At 38.8% G+C, this 21,339-nt stretch overlaps 1 protein-coding gene across 4 annotated transcripts in view; it reads left to right on the top strand.

Annotated features, from left to right (window-relative positions):
* The window catches only part of Meis1 (Meis homeobox 1), a 146,859-nt gene that overhangs the window by 31,828 nt on the left and 93,692 nt on the right, over positions 1-21,339 (top strand). For all 4 annotated transcript variants that reach the window (XM_070004504.1, XM_070004505.1, XM_070004507.1 and 1 more), the window contains one exon: positions 255-366. In XM_070004504.1, coding sequence (XP_069860605.1) covers positions 255-366 — 112 coding nt within the window. The remainder of the gene's footprint in view (positions 1-254; positions 367-21,339) is intronic.

The raw sequence follows: 21,339 nt of genomic DNA, 5'->3' as shown, positions 1-21,339 counted from the left end.
AGCTGACTTTGAACCAAGATCCTCAGATCTCAGCCTCCTGAGTAGCTAGGAGTATAGGTGTGAGCCATTAAAACCAGTTTAGCAAATTTGGAATTGGCTGGTTGCAGCCCTGAGTCAAGACCATGTTTGAAGGAGGATGGGAAAGATGGTATATTATCTATTGTAGCCCTGCATCCCTTTGTCATCTGACAGGATCATACCCATCAACTATTAACAACCAGTTCTTATTCAGGCTTTTGATTTGTGCCCCACAGCCCTCTTGGAACAGAGATCACGATGACACAGCGTCCACCCGTTCAGGAGGAACCCCTGGCCCTTCCAGTGGTGGCCACACATCGCACAGTGGGGATAACAGCAGTGAGCAAGGTAGGAGAGGTGTTTTTATTCTCTTTCGCTTCTCGTTTCATTTTCAAGAGTTGGAAAATCAGCAATGTCTAGTTAGTTTCTCTCTCTCTCTCTCTCTCTCTCTCTCTCTCTCTCTCTCTCTCTCTCTCTCTCTCTATATATATATATATATATATATATATATATATATATATATATATATATAGTTTTTCCTGGAATGTAAATCCCATATAATTTGAGAATTTGTTCTTCTTGTTTAATTCCCAAACCCTCTTCGTCTGGGCCATTCCAGTTACCTAACTGCCTGACATTTGGCCACCTCCAGGAAACAGGTTCAGTGAATTGCTTGAGAACAAGTCTAAAAGAGTAGATTAGAAAGTTCAAATGTGTATCAGCAGGATAGCACGAATACCTTGCTGTACAAATGGAAAGTATTATTACTACCTGCCCCTAGAAGCCCTTGAAGGGCACATGAAAAAAAAACTTCAGTAGGATCCACGTAAATGCTGTGAACAGATATGGAAAGTGCATAGAAAGCATTTGGAAACCCTATGCTGGGCTTCCCTTTCAATAAGGTTGAGGCCAATTTTTTGGTTTTATTATCGGACTCTCTTAAGGACTTAATTCTTTGCAAAGCTAGAATAAATGTCATTAAGAAGACATGGGATTGAGCTGGGAAGGTGGCTCAGTGGTAGAGCGCTTGCCTTGCATGCATGAGGCCCTGGGTTCGATTCATCAGCACCACATAAGCAAAAAGAAAAAAGCCGGAAGTGGCGCTGTGGCTCAAGTGGTAGAGTGCTAGCCTTGAGCTGAAGAGCTGGGGACAGCGCCCAGGCCCAGAGTTCAGGTCCAGACCAAAAAAAAAAAAAAAAAAAAGACGACATGGGAGACATTGACTTAATTTTGTCTGGTACTCTGAGTGCACATTCCTGTGTGTGCCTGTTCATGGATTTGCATAGGAATTGAAGTTTAAACCTGAAGTTAGTCTTCAGGAAAAAGAAAAAAAAAGCAGTTGAGTATCCAAATAGCTTGTACTGCTTTGGATGATGTTTTGTGTTCATTTAATGCACTGAAAGTTACAAAAAGAATTCTTTATTTGAATATTAAAAAGACCACTTTAATGAAGCTGCCTCTGAGCCCACAGTAGGTACATACTTCAGAAATTTGATTTTGTGATCTTATTTTGTTAGAGTGCTCTTAAGGCAACAAAGGAATCTTGTAGTCTAACTGACTTGGGCTATTTATACCAATTAGAACTATGAAGTCTACAATGAATTTAGCATGATTACTTTGAAAACAAGAGCAGGGAAGGTTTTTCTTTCTTCTTCTTCTTCTGCTTAAGGCACATGTATGTTCTTTGCCCTGGGAATAACTTCTGCAAACATAATTTTAAGCATTGGAGACATTTTATTGTTCAAAGAAAAGTTGCTGACTTCATTACAAGTCTAAGCCTAGTAAAAACGGAGCCTGGAATGGTAAACGCGTCCAGAGCTGAGGCAGAAGCAGGTAACCTCTGACCCCTGACTTTTACTGGAGAATGATATGCAGCATAAATCCAAGGGGCCTTTTCTCTTTCAAGTGTGCATGTATGTGTTATGCCTTCACTGTTCACAGCACTGCAGCTAAGATGGTGTCAGCACTTTTGAAAGCCTGACTTACACTAGGAATTTTCAAAGAGTATAAGTGGAAACTTAAATTATTTGCCCTGTAGCCCCAAATTGCTACACAGGCATACAACCTAACGTTTTGTTTGTTTCTCTTGGGTTTGTTTGCATTTTAAACGAGTATCATCTAAGACTCAGCGGGTAGTTTAGCTGGGACATTAAGGCTTACCGGCTGCTGAAATGTACTTTGACTTAAGACTGTAATGCATAAGTTTTCTCAAACATAATATGATAAGAAAATTTCCAAGGGGCACATGCTCCATGCTAATTCTTCCCTTCTGATAAGCCCTAACCAGGAATTAGGATCATATATACATAATTTTTCCTTTTTCTAAAGGTCTGTTTAATAATGAATTTGATTAAAACTGGGAGCTACATTACTAACTGGCAACTTAGAAGGTTCTTCTTTATGTTTCTCTGTCTCTCTGTCTCCCTTGGCTCTCTCTTGATCTCTATCTTTGTCTCACTCTCTGCATCTATCTATCTATCTATCTATCTATCTATCTATCTATCTATCTATCTATCTATCTATCTATGTATCTATCCATCTATCTATCCATCTATCTCTATCCACTTCTAGCTTTCTTTTCTGGGGGTAAATTGGAGATAAAAGTAGCACAGACTGCCCAGGCTGCTTTGAACCATGATCCTTCTTCTGAGTAGCTAGGATTATAGGCATGAGTCATCAGGTGCCTGGCTTATATTTTATATTTAAAACCATCACTTAGTTTTTTATTATAAAAATATTTTTTCCACATAAATTCTATCAGTTGAACCATTTTAAAACAATTCTGGTGTCAGATAAAGAAAATAAGATATGGGTAAGATTTGTGATTTGTTGGAGTTCCAAGTGCCAGACTGACATTTCCAGTTTTCTGATTATATAGATAAGATTCTTCTCATCATACCCTCTTTCTCATTTCTTTACCAAAGAACTAAAGTCAATCACTTCCCCTGTGATCAAGCAGGAAGCTTTTGTCCTGCCATTTGTTCCTCCCTTCCACCAGGTCTATACCAGAGGTGGCAAGATCCACTTTTAGTCTGCTTTGCCCTTCCTGGGTGGGGTTTCTTTGGCAGTGAGATTTATTCATGCTAAATGTAGATGGTGCCTGAAAAGTGCGACTGTGTCAACATACACACCTCTCCATGTCAACCATGGCTCTTCTGAGCCTTTTTTTCTCATCCCTGGGACCTGTGGAGCTGGGTTTTTGTGCAGCCTTTGGATCAACTGTGCGCAGTGGCTTTCCTTGTCTGCTTTTCCTGGCAAGCAGTGATGGTGAAGCTGTGCCAGCATTTGGCCTGTCATACATGTCCTAAATAGTTATTTACACAGTTTGAGTCCATTTTAGCCAACTGGGTAAATAACAACCCTCTTCAAAAGATTTTTAAATCCATAAATATGTCTTTATACACTTCCAATAGACAGACATAACTCAATCTGTCAAGAACTTATCCAAAGAGGTGTTTCTGCTGAAGACAGAGGGAAGCTTTCTCCACTGTATTATTTGTCCTGCATTTTTTCCCCCTCATATCTTTCTAGTTGTTACCACTACTCTATGGCACCTGTGGTACCAAACATAAATAGTTAAAAAAGGAAGGAAGGAAGGAAGGAAGGAAGGAAGGAAGGAAGGGGAAGAAAGGAAGAAAGAAGAAAGAAAGAAAGAAAGAAAGAAAGAAAGAAAGAAAGAAAGAAAGAAAGAAAGAAAGAAAGAAAAAAGAAAGTAAACAAATGAAAACAAAAAGAAAAGAGGAAAGAGAGAGAGGAAAGAAAGTCTCTTAGGTCCCTAGGTTTGGGCTTCCCTATTAAATAGTCTAACCTACTGTACATAAAGATATATAACAAGTTTATAATAGCAATCAAATTGGAATCTTAGTCTTTTTGACTTTTAAAGTAAATAAGTTATACAGGACCTTTTGTGTGTGTGTGTGATGGTATTGGGGCTTACACTCATGGCCTTTATACTCACTGTCTTTGAGAATTTTTGCTCAAAATGTGAGCTACCACTTCAGCCTCAGCTCAACTTTTAGGTTCACTTTTGTCCTGGAAGTAAGAATCTCAAGCCAGGCATTGGTGGCTCATGCCTATAATCCTAGCTACTCAGGAGGCTGAGATCCGAGGATCACAGTTCAAAGCCAGCCCAGGCAGGAAAGTCTGTGAGACTCTTATCTCCAATAGACTCTTATTTCCACTAGAAAACCAGAAGTGGCACTGTGGCTCAAGTGCTTGCCTTGAGCTGAAGAGCGCAGGGACAGTGCCCAAGCCCAGAGTTCAAGCCCCACGACTGACAAAAAAAAAAAAAAAAAAAAAGGATATCAAGGACTTTTCTGCCCAGACTGGCCCTGAACCCTAACTCTCAGATCTCAGCCTTCTGAGTGGCTAAGAATATAGGCATGAGCCACTGGCTCCTGGCTTATCCAGGAAAATTTTAATGTTCTGATAGATCTCAAAAGACAGTAATAGGGCTGGGAAGGTGGCTCAGTGGTAGAGCGCTTGCCTTGCATGCCCGAGGCCCTGGGTTCTATTCCTCAGCACCACATAAGCAGAAAAAGCCAGAAGTGGCGCTGTGGCTCAAGTGGTAGAGCGCTAGCCTTGAGCTGAAGAGCTGAGGGACAGCGCCCAGGCCCAGAGTTCAGGCCCCACGACCGGACCCAAAAAAAAAAAAAAAAAAAAAAAAAAAAGACAGTAATAGCTCCTAGTTAGCACTCTAGCAATTTAGAGGATTTTCAGATAGTTTTCCAAATTTGTTGCTATTGTGACCAATGAAATAGATTTAGGACACATTTTAAAATAAGCATAAAAAGTAAACATTAAACATGATCCTGGATATTCTTTAAAAATATACATAAAATAAATCCTAAAGACATTATTGCTCAGGAGTTACATCATATATCTGTGTTAATCACATTTTACATTGCTCTAACAAATATCTGAGAAAACAACTTCGAGGATGAAAGGTTCACATTGAGTCCATTACTCCTCTTTCTTGCCCTGAGACTATGTATGGCGAAGCAAAACATCATGACGAGAACATCTGTTGGAGGGAAGGCTCTTATCATGGCAGACAGGAGGCAGAGAGAGAGCAAGGGACAGAGACAAGATATACCCTTCAAGGGTGCACTCCCAGTGACCCACTTCCTCTGACTGCGCCCATTTGTCTACAAGTCCTTTGAGCTATACATTTATGAGTGGGTTGATTCCTTGGTGCAGTTGGAGGCTTCATGATCCAATAGCAGCTCAAAACCCATAGCAGGCATTCAGGCCTTTAATACATGAACTTTTCATAGGTGCTTCATATTCAAAGCATCACAATATCTTTATTCCAAATACAATTATTTATCATGACAACTCTTCTAAGGTCATCTGATTTCATTTTCTTTAATATCCATGAACCCTCAAAAGACACACACACACACACACACACACATAGAGAGAGAAACAGAGAGAGGAAAGTACTAGGCTTTGAACTCAGAACTTTATTCTTTCTAGGCAGATGCTCTATTTAATCACGGCTCTAAGACCTTTGCTTTGAGATAGGGTCTTGATTTTTTTGTGACTAAAAAAAATTATTATTATGGGTTGGGAAGGTGGCTCAGTGGTAGAGAGCTTGCCTTGCATGCCTGAGGCCCTGGGTTCGATTCCTCAGCACCACATAAACAAAAAGAAAAAAGCCGGAAGTGGCATTGTGGCTCAAGTGGTAGAGCGCTAGCCTTGAGCTGAAGAGCTGAGGGACAGTGCTCAGGCCCAAAATTCAGGCCCCACGACCAGACCCCCCCAAAAAATTATTATTATAAAGGTGATGTACAGAGGGGTTACGACTACATAAGTCAGGTAATAAGTACGTTCCTTTTTTTTTTTTTTTTTTTTTAACTGAGGTAGGAGTATTGACATTTTTTGCCCTGCCTTCCTCAACTGATATCCTCCTATTTCCATCTAGTTCTATTCCTACAATAGCTGGGATATGGCAGGTATGCATCATGACCAACTTTTTCTATTGAGATGGAGTATCAGAAACATTTTTGCCTAGGCTGGCATGCAATCATGATCTTACCAATCTTAGCATCCCTTCTAGCTGGGATGATAGGTGTATGCCACCACATCCAGCTATAGACATAAGATCTCAAAAACTTCTCAAAAACTTTTAAGCTGGCCTCAAAAGAAAAATCTCCCAACTTAACTTCCCAAAGTAGGTAGGATTACAGGTGTAAGCTATCAGTACCTGGCCAAGAGATGGATTCTTTAATAGTGAAACCACTTTAAATTGGCATTTAGAAGGAAGGGTTTCATATCAGTGTTTGGTTGATTGGGCTGCTGGAGCTATGACACTGACTTTGGGCAACTATTTAGTTTGCTCAAAGCATTTCCAAAGATACCAGATTGACTCCTTACTTACACCTCAGGTTATTTGCTATTTTCTCATTTCGCAGGAGAAAAAATAGTCCAGAAATACTTGAGAGTCGCTGTTGCAGAGTCAATCCTGAGCCAGGTACAAGGGGATCACACAGTCATTCTAGCTACTCAAGAGGCTGAGAACTGTAAATTGCAGTTTGAAGTCATCCAGTGCAGGAAAGTCCTTGAGACTAATTTCCAATTAATCAGCAAAAAAAAAAAGCTGGAAATGTAGCTGTGGTTCAAACACTATAGTGCTAGCTTTGAACAACAAAAAGTTCAAGAATAGTGCCCGGGCCCTGAGTGCAAGCTCTAGGACCAGTGCACTTGCACAGACACAGACAGACAGACAGACAGACAGACAGACAGACAGACAGACAGACAGACAGACACACACACACACACACACACACACACACACACACACACACACACACACACACACAGGTGTTCTCAAGATTCCTATACAGTGTTTGGTATTATGAAGTACACACTGGCATATAAATGTGCTATTTACATAACTTTTTTGTCCTTTTTGTTGTAGTTGTCCTATTGATAATAGTTGAGGCCTATTTCAGGAAATGTGTGTGGGAGAGAGACAGAGAGAGGGGGAATATGCAGAGTATCAGGCCTACCCATACCTCTTCCCATCAGCCCTCCCCTGAGGGGTTGCTACAGTGATTGTCTCAGAAGCAGCGTGGTTATTACTGACCACATTTTGAGTTTGGATATATCTCCTTTTAAAATTCCAAAATCAAGAGAGCTGACTCAGTGATAGTAATAAAACAATGAAGTAGGATTTTAAGGGCTATCAGGGTAGATATTTTTTGCCCCCACAGTTTGTGATCTAAGTCATGGGGGAATCAGAGAAACTAGAAAATAGAGCCCAGGGCCATATATTAGTTGCTGGTTTAATTAAGACTTGAACTTGAAATTGTCAGTCTGACTCCAGAACTAAAGTACTTGACTATTATATCCTAAATGATATACTAGTTCTTTAAAAAAAAGTTGATGTCAGTATTGGGGCTTGAACTCAGGACCTTGGTGCTATCCCCTTAACTCTTGCTTAAGGCCACAGATCTACTTCTTATACTGGGATCTCAGTCTCTTGAGTAGCTAGGATTTTAAGTGTGAGCTGCTAGTGCCTGGCTTCAGTATTTATATACAGTATATATCTATATAATATATATATATATATATATATATAGTGTGACCTTCCCCTTTTTCTATTCATATTACCATATATATATATAAATCGAAAAATAACCATTTTTTGTCTATTTGTCAGACATTTTTGTTACCAATTCACCACCTCTTCCCTGTTGTCTGTTGACCCTGATGCTGGACTCTCAAAGTAACATAGCTGACTCAGGTGGAGTCAGCTGAGATTCAGGAGGAATTCTCTACTGGGGAATGAGGACCTAGTGCCGTGTGCTAAGTAGAATGATGATTGAGCTATTTACAAAGGGAATGTGATGATTGGTATGATTAATTTGCATTATATACTAAGAGCCTATGTAATTTCATTCATTCAGGAAGTTATTGAACTGAGAATAAGAGCACAGAAAACAAGTGAGGATATTTCTCTGGGAGACCATTTCCCACTTAAAGCTCCTCTTATTTTCCTTTTTTGTGAGGATAAAGAAAAAGTATTATTTTCATATTGAAATTTGATGTGCAACATTTCAACGCAAAAGGACTTTAATGGTTGCTGGAATCTCTAAAATCCACTTATAAACTTCTCCTTTTGGCGATAGGTCTCAGATCCACAATAGAATAATAAAATAACAATAATAACCAAAGTAAGAAAGAAAAGAAAATGAATAGAAAAGAAAAATAGCAAAACTGGCATGTTCCTTTAAAGAGGAATAGCCTAGGAGCACTGCTATTTCTGTCTAATAATGTGTCAATAGCTGCACGGCTTTCCACCTACCCACCCACCTACCCATCAGCTTTTATATGAGTTCAGGCAACCCAAAGGGAGAAGGCAGTTCGATGTATTATGGAGGAGACTCTCAGAGGCGAGATTGTTCCAGACTTGGGAGGCCAGCAGGCAGAGCTGCCTGGGAGGGGATGGAGAAGGGCCACACTGTGTTCCAGATGACCGAGCAACGATTCATATATCAGCTTGCCTTTTTACATGAAGAAGCAAAGTAATAACAGCCCCAAACCCAGGCATTTCAAACAGTCAGCTGTCTGATGAATAATGGGATAGGTGGGCAGGAGCTCTCTGATTGGATGTCTTAATGAGCAGATTTCGCAGAGAGTTTGGGCTGCAGTTCCCCTTGACCTCTGCCCTTTATTGACCAAACTGACACTTCATTTTTCACATACTTCCAATTATGCCTGGGCTTAAGTGTTGCCCTCCCTTCCTTTATTTCTTTCCTATGGACAACTTGAGAGTGGTTGAGGCCACAGAAGAGATTTTAATTTGAAAAACTATCCTAGCACCTCAGGTCAGGTTTAGGATGTAATCTGAAACTGCTGTCTGTTTGCAGTTTTTCAGAATAAAACAACATTAACATAGCTTGTTTAGAAAGTTATCTTTTGGAAAAAAATCCAAGTTTTTAAAGAAAATATAATGACTTTGAATGATTACAATGAAGAAAAGTGTTTTTATGTGTTTCATTTTCATTCTTTCTTTTTTTAAAATTGTGGTTTATTTGTTGTGAAGAGGGACTTGATTGTATCCTATTTGCTCACTCTTGTATGTTAAACTTTGCATCTCTCCTGGGACTTTTTATTTAGTGCTGGTACTAGGGCTTGAACTCAGCCTGAGCACACTGTTTCTTAGCTTTTCACTCAAGGCTAGTGCTCTACCACTTGAGCCACAGTTCTACTTACAGCTTTTTGTTGGTTAGTTGGAGATAAGAATCTCACAAACTTTTCTGCCCTGGTTAGCTTTGAACAGTGATCCTCAGATCTCATTAGATAAGATTATAGGTATGAGCTTCCTGAACCCAGCTTTTTCTGAGATTTATTGTATTCTAGTGGTACTTGAATTTTTTTTTTTTTGGTCAGTTGTGGGGCCTGAACTCTGGGCCTGAGCACTGTCCCTCAGCTAGTCAGCTCAAGGTCAGTGAGTGCTCTACCACTTGAGCCACAGTGCCACTTCTGGCTTTTTCTGCTTATGTGGTGCTGAGGAATCGAACCCAGGGCCTCATGCATGGAAGGCAAGCACGCTACCACTGAGCCACCTTCCCAGTCCACTGTAATAAATTTTGTCTGATAAATAAATACTTCTGAGAACAGGGAAAAGTAAAATGTAATGGTGATCACAGGTCCCAGCCTTTAGACCATTGCTGCCCTAGATGTTTTTTGTTTAATGTTGTATTGCAAATTAAAGTATGGCTTTTGCATGTGGTGACAGGCAAGATTAGGAAAGTGATTCCTGGTGGGAAAAGTCAAGTGTGAAACAGAAAGAGAAGTTATTACATTGCACAGATCCCCATTATCAAAAGGAAAATATTATAAGTTTATCAAATATGCTGAATTAGAAGCTTAGATAGTTTTTTTTAGAACCACTTGTAGCACGCTCACCTTGCATTCTATTGACTCGTCAAATAATCAGTAACATTTTTCTGATTCTCCATGTGCTTGACTTTTAGCATCATGAAAGCAGGTCATCTTAAAGAAAAACCACTTCATCATTTAAAAATACTAACTGTAAATTTCAAGACATGAACTTGGCCATAAACATTTTCATTGAAAGAGCATCTTCTCCCTATTAGAGAATATCAGTAGTAAACTTGAGGTCATTGTTTTTCATCTTCAACAATCAAATTTATTTACAGCAAAACAGTCCCTTCTAACACACACAGACACATCTAAAAAGTGGATGAAGTGTTACCTACTTTATTATGTAGCCCTCAGGCATATCTGTGGCATATTTTTACTATAATATGGTAATAAAAAGAATATGTAAAAGACAGACTAAGGTTCTGTCTTTGTAAGGTGACCTCTGTTACCAAGTAACTGCTTTACTTATGAGCTTATTAAAAACTCAAAAAAAATGAGCTTTTCATACTTCACGGGCATTGATGTGAAAATGAGCTGTCCTGTGAGTAGTTTTCTTGATCGTTTTTAGAACAATTGATTAGCCAAAGAGCTCCTGTCATTAGTTGACATTGACTGATAGCAATTTGTCACAAGCTCTGAAGGTCAGCTAGACAGTTGAAGTTTCAGCTTGTCTTTGATTGACCTTTACTGAATTCCATGCTCATGTGATTGGGTTTGAGTAGGCCTGACTCTCAATTGGAAGAGATAGGACATGAGTCAGCAGCATCATTCCTTACACTTTCTGTTGATTGCTCATTTTTATTCATGTGTGAACTTGTGGTGTGGTGTGGATTTCTTCTCAATTTTTATACTTTCGTTTTTGAAATTAAAAAGGTGTGGTGTTGAAGTGTGGCCTTAAAGCCACACATTTGGTCTGCATTTAACAAGGGACTTGGTATGTGATGTCATAGATTTGTTACTGACACTGGCTTTTGTCACCTGTATAGGTACTGGGGTTTTGTTGCAAGTGATGGATTGTAATTACATTGCTGCTGTTGCTTTTAAGGAATACTGACTCGGGTATGAGTTGTAGAAATTTAAAATTATACACTAACTCTTGGCTTTTCTGGAAGTAATTACTTTCCCAAGAATTATTTTTTAATAAATGAAAGTAGAGTGGTAAAGAATAATGAATGATGATGTTATATCAATTTGTCTTTTAGCTCTGTAGCCAGAAGCATGAAAACCTTAAGAACTTAACTACTTTTCAGCTTCACTCCATCTACTGTTAATAAGAGACTGTCCTTCTGATTAGTAAAACAGGAGCGTTTCTGAGAGAATGGAACATGTTTTCTGTTGTAGTGAACCCTGAAGTTGATAATAATAGTCAGTTGTTTCTGTCCCAAACTATAAGGTATTTCTCCCAAATGTAATGCATACAAAGAATATATTCCATACTCAGATTAATGACATCATTTTATTGATTTAACTTATTTCTTGTATGGGACTTTTTTTTCTCTTCTTCCTTTCTACCTTCCCTTCTGCCTTTGCTTCTGTGTCTGATTTTAAACTAGAAGCAGCAACTTGCTTTTCAGATTGGCTCTCTTAGGCATTCCAGGGCCACCACACACAGCCTGGCACAGCCTAAACGTGTGTTTTAGTTTCTACCCAAGAAAATACATGAGGGGAGAATCCATTGTCCCAGGTGGTGGATTTTTCACAGGGTGTCATTCTTGGCAGCACAGAAGTGAGGAAGTTAATTTTAGAGAAACATTCATTTAACATAGCCCAAGGAGATTAAAAAAAGAGTTTAGAGTTATAATCACTTCTGCAGATGAGCCAAACCATTATCAGGAGTTGTCTTTAAGGGCAGGAGGCAGAGGGGGGGGAATGTAAATTTATACATTCTAGTCAACTCATCAAAATGGATTAAGTACTACCTAGGTGTCAGGTGCTCAGCGTGAGGTTATAAAAATGAGTAGGCCCTTGTATTTATCCTTAAGGAAGTTTGTGGGGTGCTACTCAGAACACCAAGCAAATGTGAGCTAAATGTTCACTGCAGATTCCTAGGGATCTGTAAGTGTATTTATTTCTCAATTTGCCAATGGCTCAGCCATTACCAGCTTTGTGATCAAGGCTCCTGGCTGTAACCCAAGATGTGGCATCCAGGACCCTGCTTTCTGAACCTTGAGGTCATCATTATAGGTCACCATTAATCATGTGTCTGCCAATGCATAGTTCTTCAGAGAATATTGGCATCTTGTGGGAGAGGGAACATCTTTGACAGTCTAGGAAAGGCAATTGATATTTTGTTGGAGTGATATTTTTATTAATGTATCCAAAATATGTAGGGCTTTATGGTAAACTCTATTGAATCTAATTATCAAAATATTTTTAAACAGTGAGTTATAATATAATAATGTAAGTGCTTGGTTAAATATGCATTAAGTAACAAGGTCTACAAGAAACTCAATTTTCTTTTGCATTTTTGAAGTAGTAATGAATGTAACTCATGTGTTGCAGTATTTGTAGCCACCCTATTGTGATAATATAAGCATTATTTCATTTATGGTCCTGTGAATAGTGAGTTGTTACTTGCCTCCATCTATACTTGAAGGAATTCAAATTTTGTTGGAGGTTAGTAAAATGTAATTGCTTGATATTTTCTTCCTTCTAGATAGATTGAGCCTTTCAATTCTAACCATAGTCACTCCACCCCACTCCCAGTGGTAGACAGAGACTCTATATAGCCAAGTGAAGGATTTCTAAGCTCAAGTTAAGTATTGGCTTCCAGATGTGTTTCATGAAAACCCCAGACTAAGAAACATGTCTTTTCTATGTTGTTCCAGTATCCTGCTCTTCATCATAAGTTGAAATGAGCTATGTTTTGAGCATCCTATCTAAGAGACTTCTGGGAAGGGACGAGGTATTTTTCATCTTTGAATATCCTATGACTATCTTACTTACAAGCACAGACCGAAAACCCATCCTGCATTCGAATTGTGACTACACTGTTTTCCCGCAGGGCTGATTTCTTCTGGATGCCAAAGAATTAATCTCACATGGAAATCTATCAGAGTATAAAAGGCACCAAGTTCTCACCTGTTTCAAAGATACAAAGATATTTTTTTTTCAAGAGCTATCAAGGAAAGATTCAGGGGGAGCTATTTTAAAAGTTATTGATAGATGAATTTGGATGCATTTTAAATCACATCACCTACACAATTCCCTATTCTACCTACTCCTATCCTTGCATGTGATGGATCTTTTGACAGATCATAGGATCGTGGTTGAGGATGAATTCTAAGACAGATCCTGGAACAGGAATAACTATGCTACCTGGGGAGGGTGTTTTGTGACCTATGCCCTTCCCAGTAGCATTTGATTTTTATCCCCTGAGATGGAATATTTAATTCTGTCCCTGAATTTATCTTCCTCCTCCATTAATGCTGACACTAATTAAGGATAGCAAGTAGAGGTTTTGGCTGTTGGCCTAGCAAAAGATAACTCAAATAATACATTTATGTCAAGCATTTTCCCTTAGAAGATGTAGGAATTTTCTACCTCTTATATTGATTAATCCCTGAAGTTTAGTTGGTGAAATTGGGTTTTACTCAAGTGTCTGGCTTTGTGGATTCATGTAGTCTTATAGACTTAACCTAGATGCATTCAAGCTGATTAGGGCAATTAACTTTGGTTTTTATTTTTTAACCAATGTTGTTTATCAGTGTCACCCCCAAGACATTGCTAATTTTATTTCTTAACAAATAGTGAGTTAAAGCTCCCTTTTATTGATTTTTATAAAAAAAAATAAGAGAGAACATGACACTACATAGCAAATTTTAGTCAAAATTATATGTGGATAATTATATATGTATATATACATGCACACATATACATATATTAAAGTGGGGTTTGAATTTCAGTCTTGTGCTTTCTAGACTGAACCATCACTTGAGCCACATACACCTAGACCTGCTTTTTGCTAATTATTTTGAAGATGATGTCTAATGAGCTTTTCTGTCTGGTCTGACCTTCCTCAGTCTCCTGAGTGGCTTGGATTACAGGTGTGAGCCTGTACCTGGCACTCAAAAATCACACATTTCAAAGAAAGGATAAATGAAAGAGTAAATACAGAAAATATTTAATTGGTTCATGAATTTGGTGCTAGTTTAAGCCCCTGGTCAATGCTTACAGAGTCCAATTTCATTTGAATCTTTCTTCGACTATCTTTATGAAAATGTATTTGTGACATTGGGACAAGTAGTACCTTGTCATCTTCTTTTATTCTTTTATTTTATTTTTTGGTCAGTTGTGGGGCCTGAACTCTAGGCCTGGGTGCTGTCCCTCAGTTCTTCAGCTCAAGGCTAGCACTCTACCACTTGAACCACAGCGCCACTTCCGGTTTCCTAGTGGTTTGTTGGAGATAAGAGTCTTATGGACTTTCCTGCCCGGGCTGGCTTTGAACCACCATCTCAGATCTCAGCCTCTGAGTAGCTAGGATTACAGGCGTGAGCCACCTGGGCCCAGCTTCTTTTATTCTTTGATATCTTGGGATACAAGCATATGCAGAAGATACTTGACTTATAATGGATTATGTCCTTATAAACTCACTGTAAATGGAAAATATCAAAACTAGAAAATGCATTGAATCAAACTAAATGCATTGAATCATATAATGTCCCAAGCACCATGGCTTAGTAACATGATAGAGTATCCATGATTCGTCCTGTGGTGTCATGACTGATAGGGGAATGTAGTTTACTGTCCAGCATTGCAAGTCTCCTTCATACTGCTAGTGTAGGGAAAAGATCAGAATTAGAAATAATGGTTTCTGCCAGGCACTGATGGCTCTTGCCTGTAATCCTAGCTGCTCAAGCGGCTGAGATCTGTGGATCATGGTTCAAAGCCAGTCTGGGCAGGAAAGTCTGTGAGACTCTTACCTTCAATTAACCACCAGAAAACTGGAAATGATGCTATGGCTCAACATGGTAGAGTGCTAGCCTCGAGCAAAAGAGCTCAGGGATAATGCCCAGGCCTAGATTTCAAGCCCTGTGACGGACAAAGAAGAAAAAAAAAGATAATAAGAAATAATGGTTTCTAAGTGAATGTGTGTTGTTTATTCCCATTGAAGAGTTGAAAAATCACAAAATGAATAACTATAAGTTGGGACTATCTGTATTTAAACTTAAAAAGCATGTATATTTTCTATTTCCTAAGATTTAAGGAATTTAATAAAAGTAACCAAGTATCTATGACCTACTGAGCTTCCTAACAGCCAAAACAAAGAATGAAATAGATTAGTTTGCAAGATTTACAGCATTTATGGAAGTTACTCAGAGGAAGTATTTTGCCTAGAATTAAGATCTAAAGGAGAGTGTCCTATCTTCTTCTCACAGGGAATCCAGTGAGATGGTAGACATGGATATTCTTTTTACAAACTTATTGCTAGATAAAGATGATACAGGAGGTATTGTTTCATAAGTCAGGTAATAAGTACATTTCTTTTTCAACACCATCATCCTTCCTTTGCTCTCCCTCAGTTTTTGCCTCCTTCCCTGTCCACAAGTTGTACAGTTCATTTTCAACAGTTACTAGTGACTGCAACTGCTGCCTTTGTTCACCCTTTGTCCCTCTATTTCTGTGCTCTCCTTACTTTCCTAAAGACCAAGAAACAAACAAGACAGATAGAAAAAAAAACCTCATTTCATTTCCTAGAATTTATTTCAATTAGTATTATTTTATATGATCAGAGGCATAGAGGCATGGAGCCTTGTGTTGACACAGACAGTCTTAATATTTGGTTGACTCCCTTTAACTTCTCAGCTCAATGCACAGCACTACAAATGCAGTAACAACGGACACGCATTTGATTACTTGACTCAGCTAAATGTGTGGAGCAGTATTTGTCTAATTCTTACTTGTAATTCCTTGGTAACTAAGCCAGTCTCAATTTGCATGGTTGAAAGAGATGACAGCCTGCTTTAATATAACCCAAGGAACTGATTATTGTGTTGTGTCAGGTGGCTTTTCTCCATTTGTTTATCTCCTTTCTGACCACTTTTATGGTGGGTCAGATGGACTCTTTAGTCCATCAGTTTGGGGCCAGGGATAGGGGCAAGAATGCTCTTAACATTCTGGTTATTGCCTGTAGAAACTGGGTTAATGAAGCCAGAAAGATTCAGATAAATGATGGCTGCAAGGAGGATGCTGAGGAGCTGAGTTGGGATACACAATTGAAATGATTCAGGAACAATCACCTTTAAAAAACATTGTTCTGAGGGAATATGATTTCACTATGACTTCAGCCTGGTAAATTGGAGGAGGCTGGCTATTGTGAATATTTACATTACCACATTCCAGGCATGAATAGCATTCCCTTTGGCTGGTGGTACGGCTCAAGTGGTAGAGAGCCTGAAACAAAGTGCAAAGCCCAGCTTCAACTTCAGAACGACCAGAAAAATTAAGGAATAAACAAATAAATAAACATTTCCTTATGTGAAAATATAAAATAAGTGCAGGACAAACAAAAGGCATTGTTTAATATTGTGGAAGCTTATGAGAAAATATTTCTGAAAATAGAAGAAAAGCAGAAACAATTTTATTCATTACTTTCTCCCTCTGGTACTGGGCCTCACATTTGCAAAGCAAGTACTCAACCACTTGTTCCACACCCCCACTCATTAAATAACTTAAAAGAGTGCTAATGGACCATTTATAGCACCCAGTCTTGTGTTAGATGTGAGAAACCAGATTGGAACAGGTTAAATAAAAGAAACTGATGGTCCAGCAGAAGAGCAAACAATTAACATATGGTAGGATAAATCCAGTGAATGAATAACTCAGTGCAATTTGGAAGTGAAAAAAAAAATCCCAAAGCAAAACAAAAATAACAACACAACAACAAAAACCCAGCAAAGATAGACAACTGCCTGGCATTGGTATGGTCTTGCTATGCTTGTCCCATGACAGACATTTTTTGTTGTTGTTGTTGGTCGTGGGGCTTGAATTCTGGACCTGGGCATAGGCTATCCCTGAGCTCTCCAGCTCAAGGCTAGTGCTCTACTACTTGAGCCACAGCTCCACTTCCTGTTTTCTGGTGGTTAATTAGAGATAAGAGTTTCATGGACTTTCTGCTCAGGTTGGCTTTGAACCAGGATCCTTAGATCTCAGCCTCTTGAGTAGCTAGAATTACAGGCATGAACCACCGGTACCTGGCCCCATGACAGGCGTTTTTAATCACAGCACCTTTATTCATGGAGAATGAAAATATCTTAGATGCTGGTCCTTGTCTACCTGGAGTTGCTGTCATCATCTTAGTTACTAGCTCATCTCCCTAGGGTTATCCCTAGAAGAAATAAGGTAGATTTTTTGAAGTTATTATTACTTTCTTAGTTTGTAGCTATTATTACTTTATTGTTTAGTTTTTATAATCATTTTATTATGTTTACTGACCAATCATTTAGCTTTTTGCAAGGAAATTTGGGACTAATGGACAAGAGAGACATGGGAAGCAGAGACATTGGTTTCTGTGAAGCTATGAAGGAGAGCATGACATGGTGGATGCTTTCTGTGTGCTTTCCAGGGGGTAAGAAAGGAGGTGACTCAGGTGAGGTTGAGGGGTGACATGGGCCAGATTGTGCAGGGTCCTGTATGGAACTGGAAGGCATTTTGAAGTTTGTTTAGGAGGCAGCTGAATATGTTAGCAGAGTTACAGCAAGGTCGGATCTGTGTGAAAGAAGAATCGTTCATGGGAAAGCCTGGAGTCAGCCTTGCAGTTATGTGGTTATGTTGAAGAGCTAAACTAAAGCAGAGGGAAGAGTCTGGAGAGGCAAGAACTGGACCCAACTGGGAGACTGTGTGGACGCGGGGTGTGGTGGGATGGCAGAAGGGTCTAGAATAATGTCAGGGTTTCTGGCTGTGAGGACTGTGAGTGCCATCTGGCATTGTTTTCTTCTTAAGTGTAGTCTCTGTTCTCTAGATAGGGAGAAAACGCAGCCCATCGTCAATGACTGTGGCTTTCCCGCCACCCTCTGGCTAGGCGAAAAGTGATATTTTTCCCACCCCTTCCTGAGGGTCACTCACAAGCGACCTGCTGCCCTTTTGAACTGTTTTCTCTCAGAGAAGGCTCTGGGCTCTGTGGGGACTAGGGGTGGGCTGGGAAGGAAGAGACTAGCCAAGCTATCATGGGAATTCAGTGACTCATTTCATCAGTTTACTGCTCTGAAAATGAGGTGACTTCCCTCTTTGCTTGACAACTGATTGATGAACATTTCCTGAGTGTTGCGGAGTAGATGTTTTGCTTCACAGGCCTTCATGTTTATGGGCTCCCACTGGACGCTTATCCTGGTGAGCGACAGCCTTTTCCACTTCCCGCCTGCTAAGTTTTCTTTTTATGTAGAATCTTTAAATTACCTGCCCATGACTTAATAGATTCCAGGATTAGAAATCAGTATAGAAACTTTGGCCTGCTGATACAACTCTGGTTACATTGACTTTTTGCCAGAATGTTGAAAAATGAAACATAGTTTCTGATGTTGAAACCATTTATTTGACAAAAGATGCTATCACCTGGCTCTTAGTATGTCCTATTTTGAAAGTTATCTTTAAAGATAGTATCCTTCATTTGATACTGTCTAGAATCTTTGAGGGGGGTTTATTTAGTGTTTATTCCCAGGACAGAGATTTGTTCCTTTTAAAGCATGCCCTTCACTTTGTGTCCAGATGTCTCAGAAGGAAAGGAGTGAGCTTTGGAAAACATTGTTCCATTCAATGATAAAATGTTAAGGAAAGCTACCCAGCAAGAGGGGAAAACATTTCTTTTAGGCTGATAGATATTTTTTAGGCTCATTTTTTTTTCATAATTGAAGTAGAGGCTATAGGCTTGCATTCTGTAGATACTAGCCATAGCCCTTAGATTTAATTTCCATTTTCAGATGGAGGCAGAAGGTTTAATGTGTTTTACTTTGCAGCTGGAACAGATTCTATTTTTAATCTGTAAGTAAAATATGGCACAGAGCCCTGTGCTGCCTGGATCCAACTGCATAACTCCTGTTGCTATCAGTGAGCTTCATGCTGGACTGGAAAGAGCCATGTGGTCTCCCCTCAACCCTACTCCCCAAATACTAATCTGACTCTTTAAAATCAAACATGCTGCACATATTCTAGCACTTTTCAAGTTTAAATGAAGTATTTTCTAGTGTAGTAACCATGCAACAATTCCAAATATACACGTACACACATAACCGTTGAATTGGTTTTCAGGCAGAGAGAGGGGTGGGGGGGGGGCGCAACTGGGCTCAGGAACTTGGCTGCCATAGTAAAGGAGGTGGCTGTATTAAGCAACACAGAGTTGCCTTGAAACAGAAAAAGATAAGAAGGAGGGAAAGACTTTTCTTTGGTTGGTACTATGCTCATCAGGATACAAGTTATTATAGGTGAGTAATTCTAGCAAGAAGCCTTTCCTAGCCATGCCCACCATGCCCCCCGCCCTTTTAATCCAGTGGTGGGAATGGTATATGATTCTATTCATTTGGAATTGACTGATGTTTGCATCTATAAATTCACTCAAATCATAATTGTTGCAGCAGGATTGTTTGATTACCTGGCAATGGCCTTGTGTGGAGATAGCTTTTGGATCACCTGTTTCTTGGGAATATTTGACAGACCTCATGTTTATTACCCAATTGGATGTCAGTAGCAATTGCAGCTAAAGATAAACAAAAATGCAGGCACTTGTTAACCTTGACTTTTTTCCACAAGAGATTGGACTTGATGGCTCTATTGCTGTTGAGCTGATAAGGGTTATAAACAGTAGTTTAAGGAAAATGTTTTATTCCCAGAGGAAAATATCCTATTTGCTGTGGAAGATGGTCATAAACACATATACCTTTGGCCAGATTTTCTTAATTCATCTTCATTTGGCCTGTGGGAAAAGGATATGGGAAAGAAGCTTTCTGTGGTTTTAATGTCCATTTGAATAAATGATCATAATTTGTGAATGATGTAGTCAATTGATTGAATAGGATTTTAGAAGACATCAGTGATGTTTCTATGAATTATGATACTTAGTTAATACAATTCCTTTTGAAAGTATCATGTTATTGTATTTCAGAGATGAAGATGTTGCTAAAAAATGCAATAGACTTATGGTCCTTTTTCTGGTTTTAATTAAAACATAAAAAGGTGTAATTGGTTAGTATGATCTTACTAGGAGTAAAGAGACAAAATTGACCCTGCAAATATTTACATAGGACACTCCAGGAATGAAGAGGGGTGTGTGATACTATTCTCAGGGTACCATATGTTAAGTTCCAGATTTGAATCAGGAACATTAAGCAATTAAGGGTTGCTATTTATTAATATTAAGCCTCAATGATTATCCCTATTTGCTATTAAAATCCCCCTGCATTTTCCTATAGAGGAGAGGTGCTTTGGCTCAGTGCCACTGGCTTCAACTTTCACTCTTAAAATGTTGTTTTGATGCAGAGTGTAGTGATGGCTGAATTGATTTCTGTACCTAAAAGATGGCCTAGATTTTTGCCCTGTGGAAATCCATGGAATTAAGAACTCTAGGTTCCTGGAGTGATAAGAGGTAAGCAAATGATTAGCTATGCATGCAGGGAAAAAAATTAAGATGCTCCGAGAATGAAAATAAGGGTCTATATAATTTGCAAGTTTAATGTAAATGAAAGCCACTAATGCAACTAATAATTTAATGCTAATATGTGAGGGTAAGTAAATGTAATTCTAATTATTTCCTTTCTCATGTGTTTTCAGAGAGTTCTGAGCAAAAAATGTACTGTATTGAAATATTTCTCTGACTACTGAGGATGAAAATATGGTCAGCCAACAACTGTGGCCCTTATGAAACCTTTGAAATATAATTAACTTGAATTTATCTTTATATAGAAAATTGGGACAATTTATATAGCTGACTGCAAGCCATAGTTTCTAGAAAAGGAGGTGTAAGGTACTGAGATATTATGGGATTTATTCATTAGACATATAAGCTGAAATCTAGCCTGATATACTCTTTAAAGTAGCCCGAAGTATCATTTAATAAAACAACATACGTTTTGTAAAAGTAGTTGACCTTGTAGTCTATTTTACAATACAGATTATTTTTCCTTTTGATGATATCTAAGACAAGATTTGGATACACTGTCATGAGAACATTTCCTTTTGGTGAAATTTTAAAAATATAACTGATATATACTCAAAGAGAATTTCAGACTGTCTTTTAAAACTAACAACAGAAAAGTCCCACTCACCCTGTCACTTTGCCAGGGTGAGAAATATCTTTACCTGTGAATTTCTGGGGAGAATAACTGCTGGCTGACCTCTACTTCTCCAAGAAACTTTTGTGAAGAACAGTGGAAATCTTTGCCATGACAGATGTCATTGCAGATTATTATGATGTCCATTGCCTGGTGAATGAAATTA

This window comes from Dipodomys merriami, unplaced genomic scaffold (genome assembly GCF_024711535.1).
Source record: "Dipodomys merriami isolate MVZ:Mamm:240054 unplaced genomic scaffold, mDipMer1.0.p SCAF_63, whole genome shotgun sequence".
Lineage (NCBI taxonomy): Eukaryota > Metazoa > Chordata > Mammalia > Rodentia > Heteromyidae > Dipodomys > Dipodomys merriami.
This window is presented reverse-complemented; position numbering and strand designations above follow the sequence as displayed.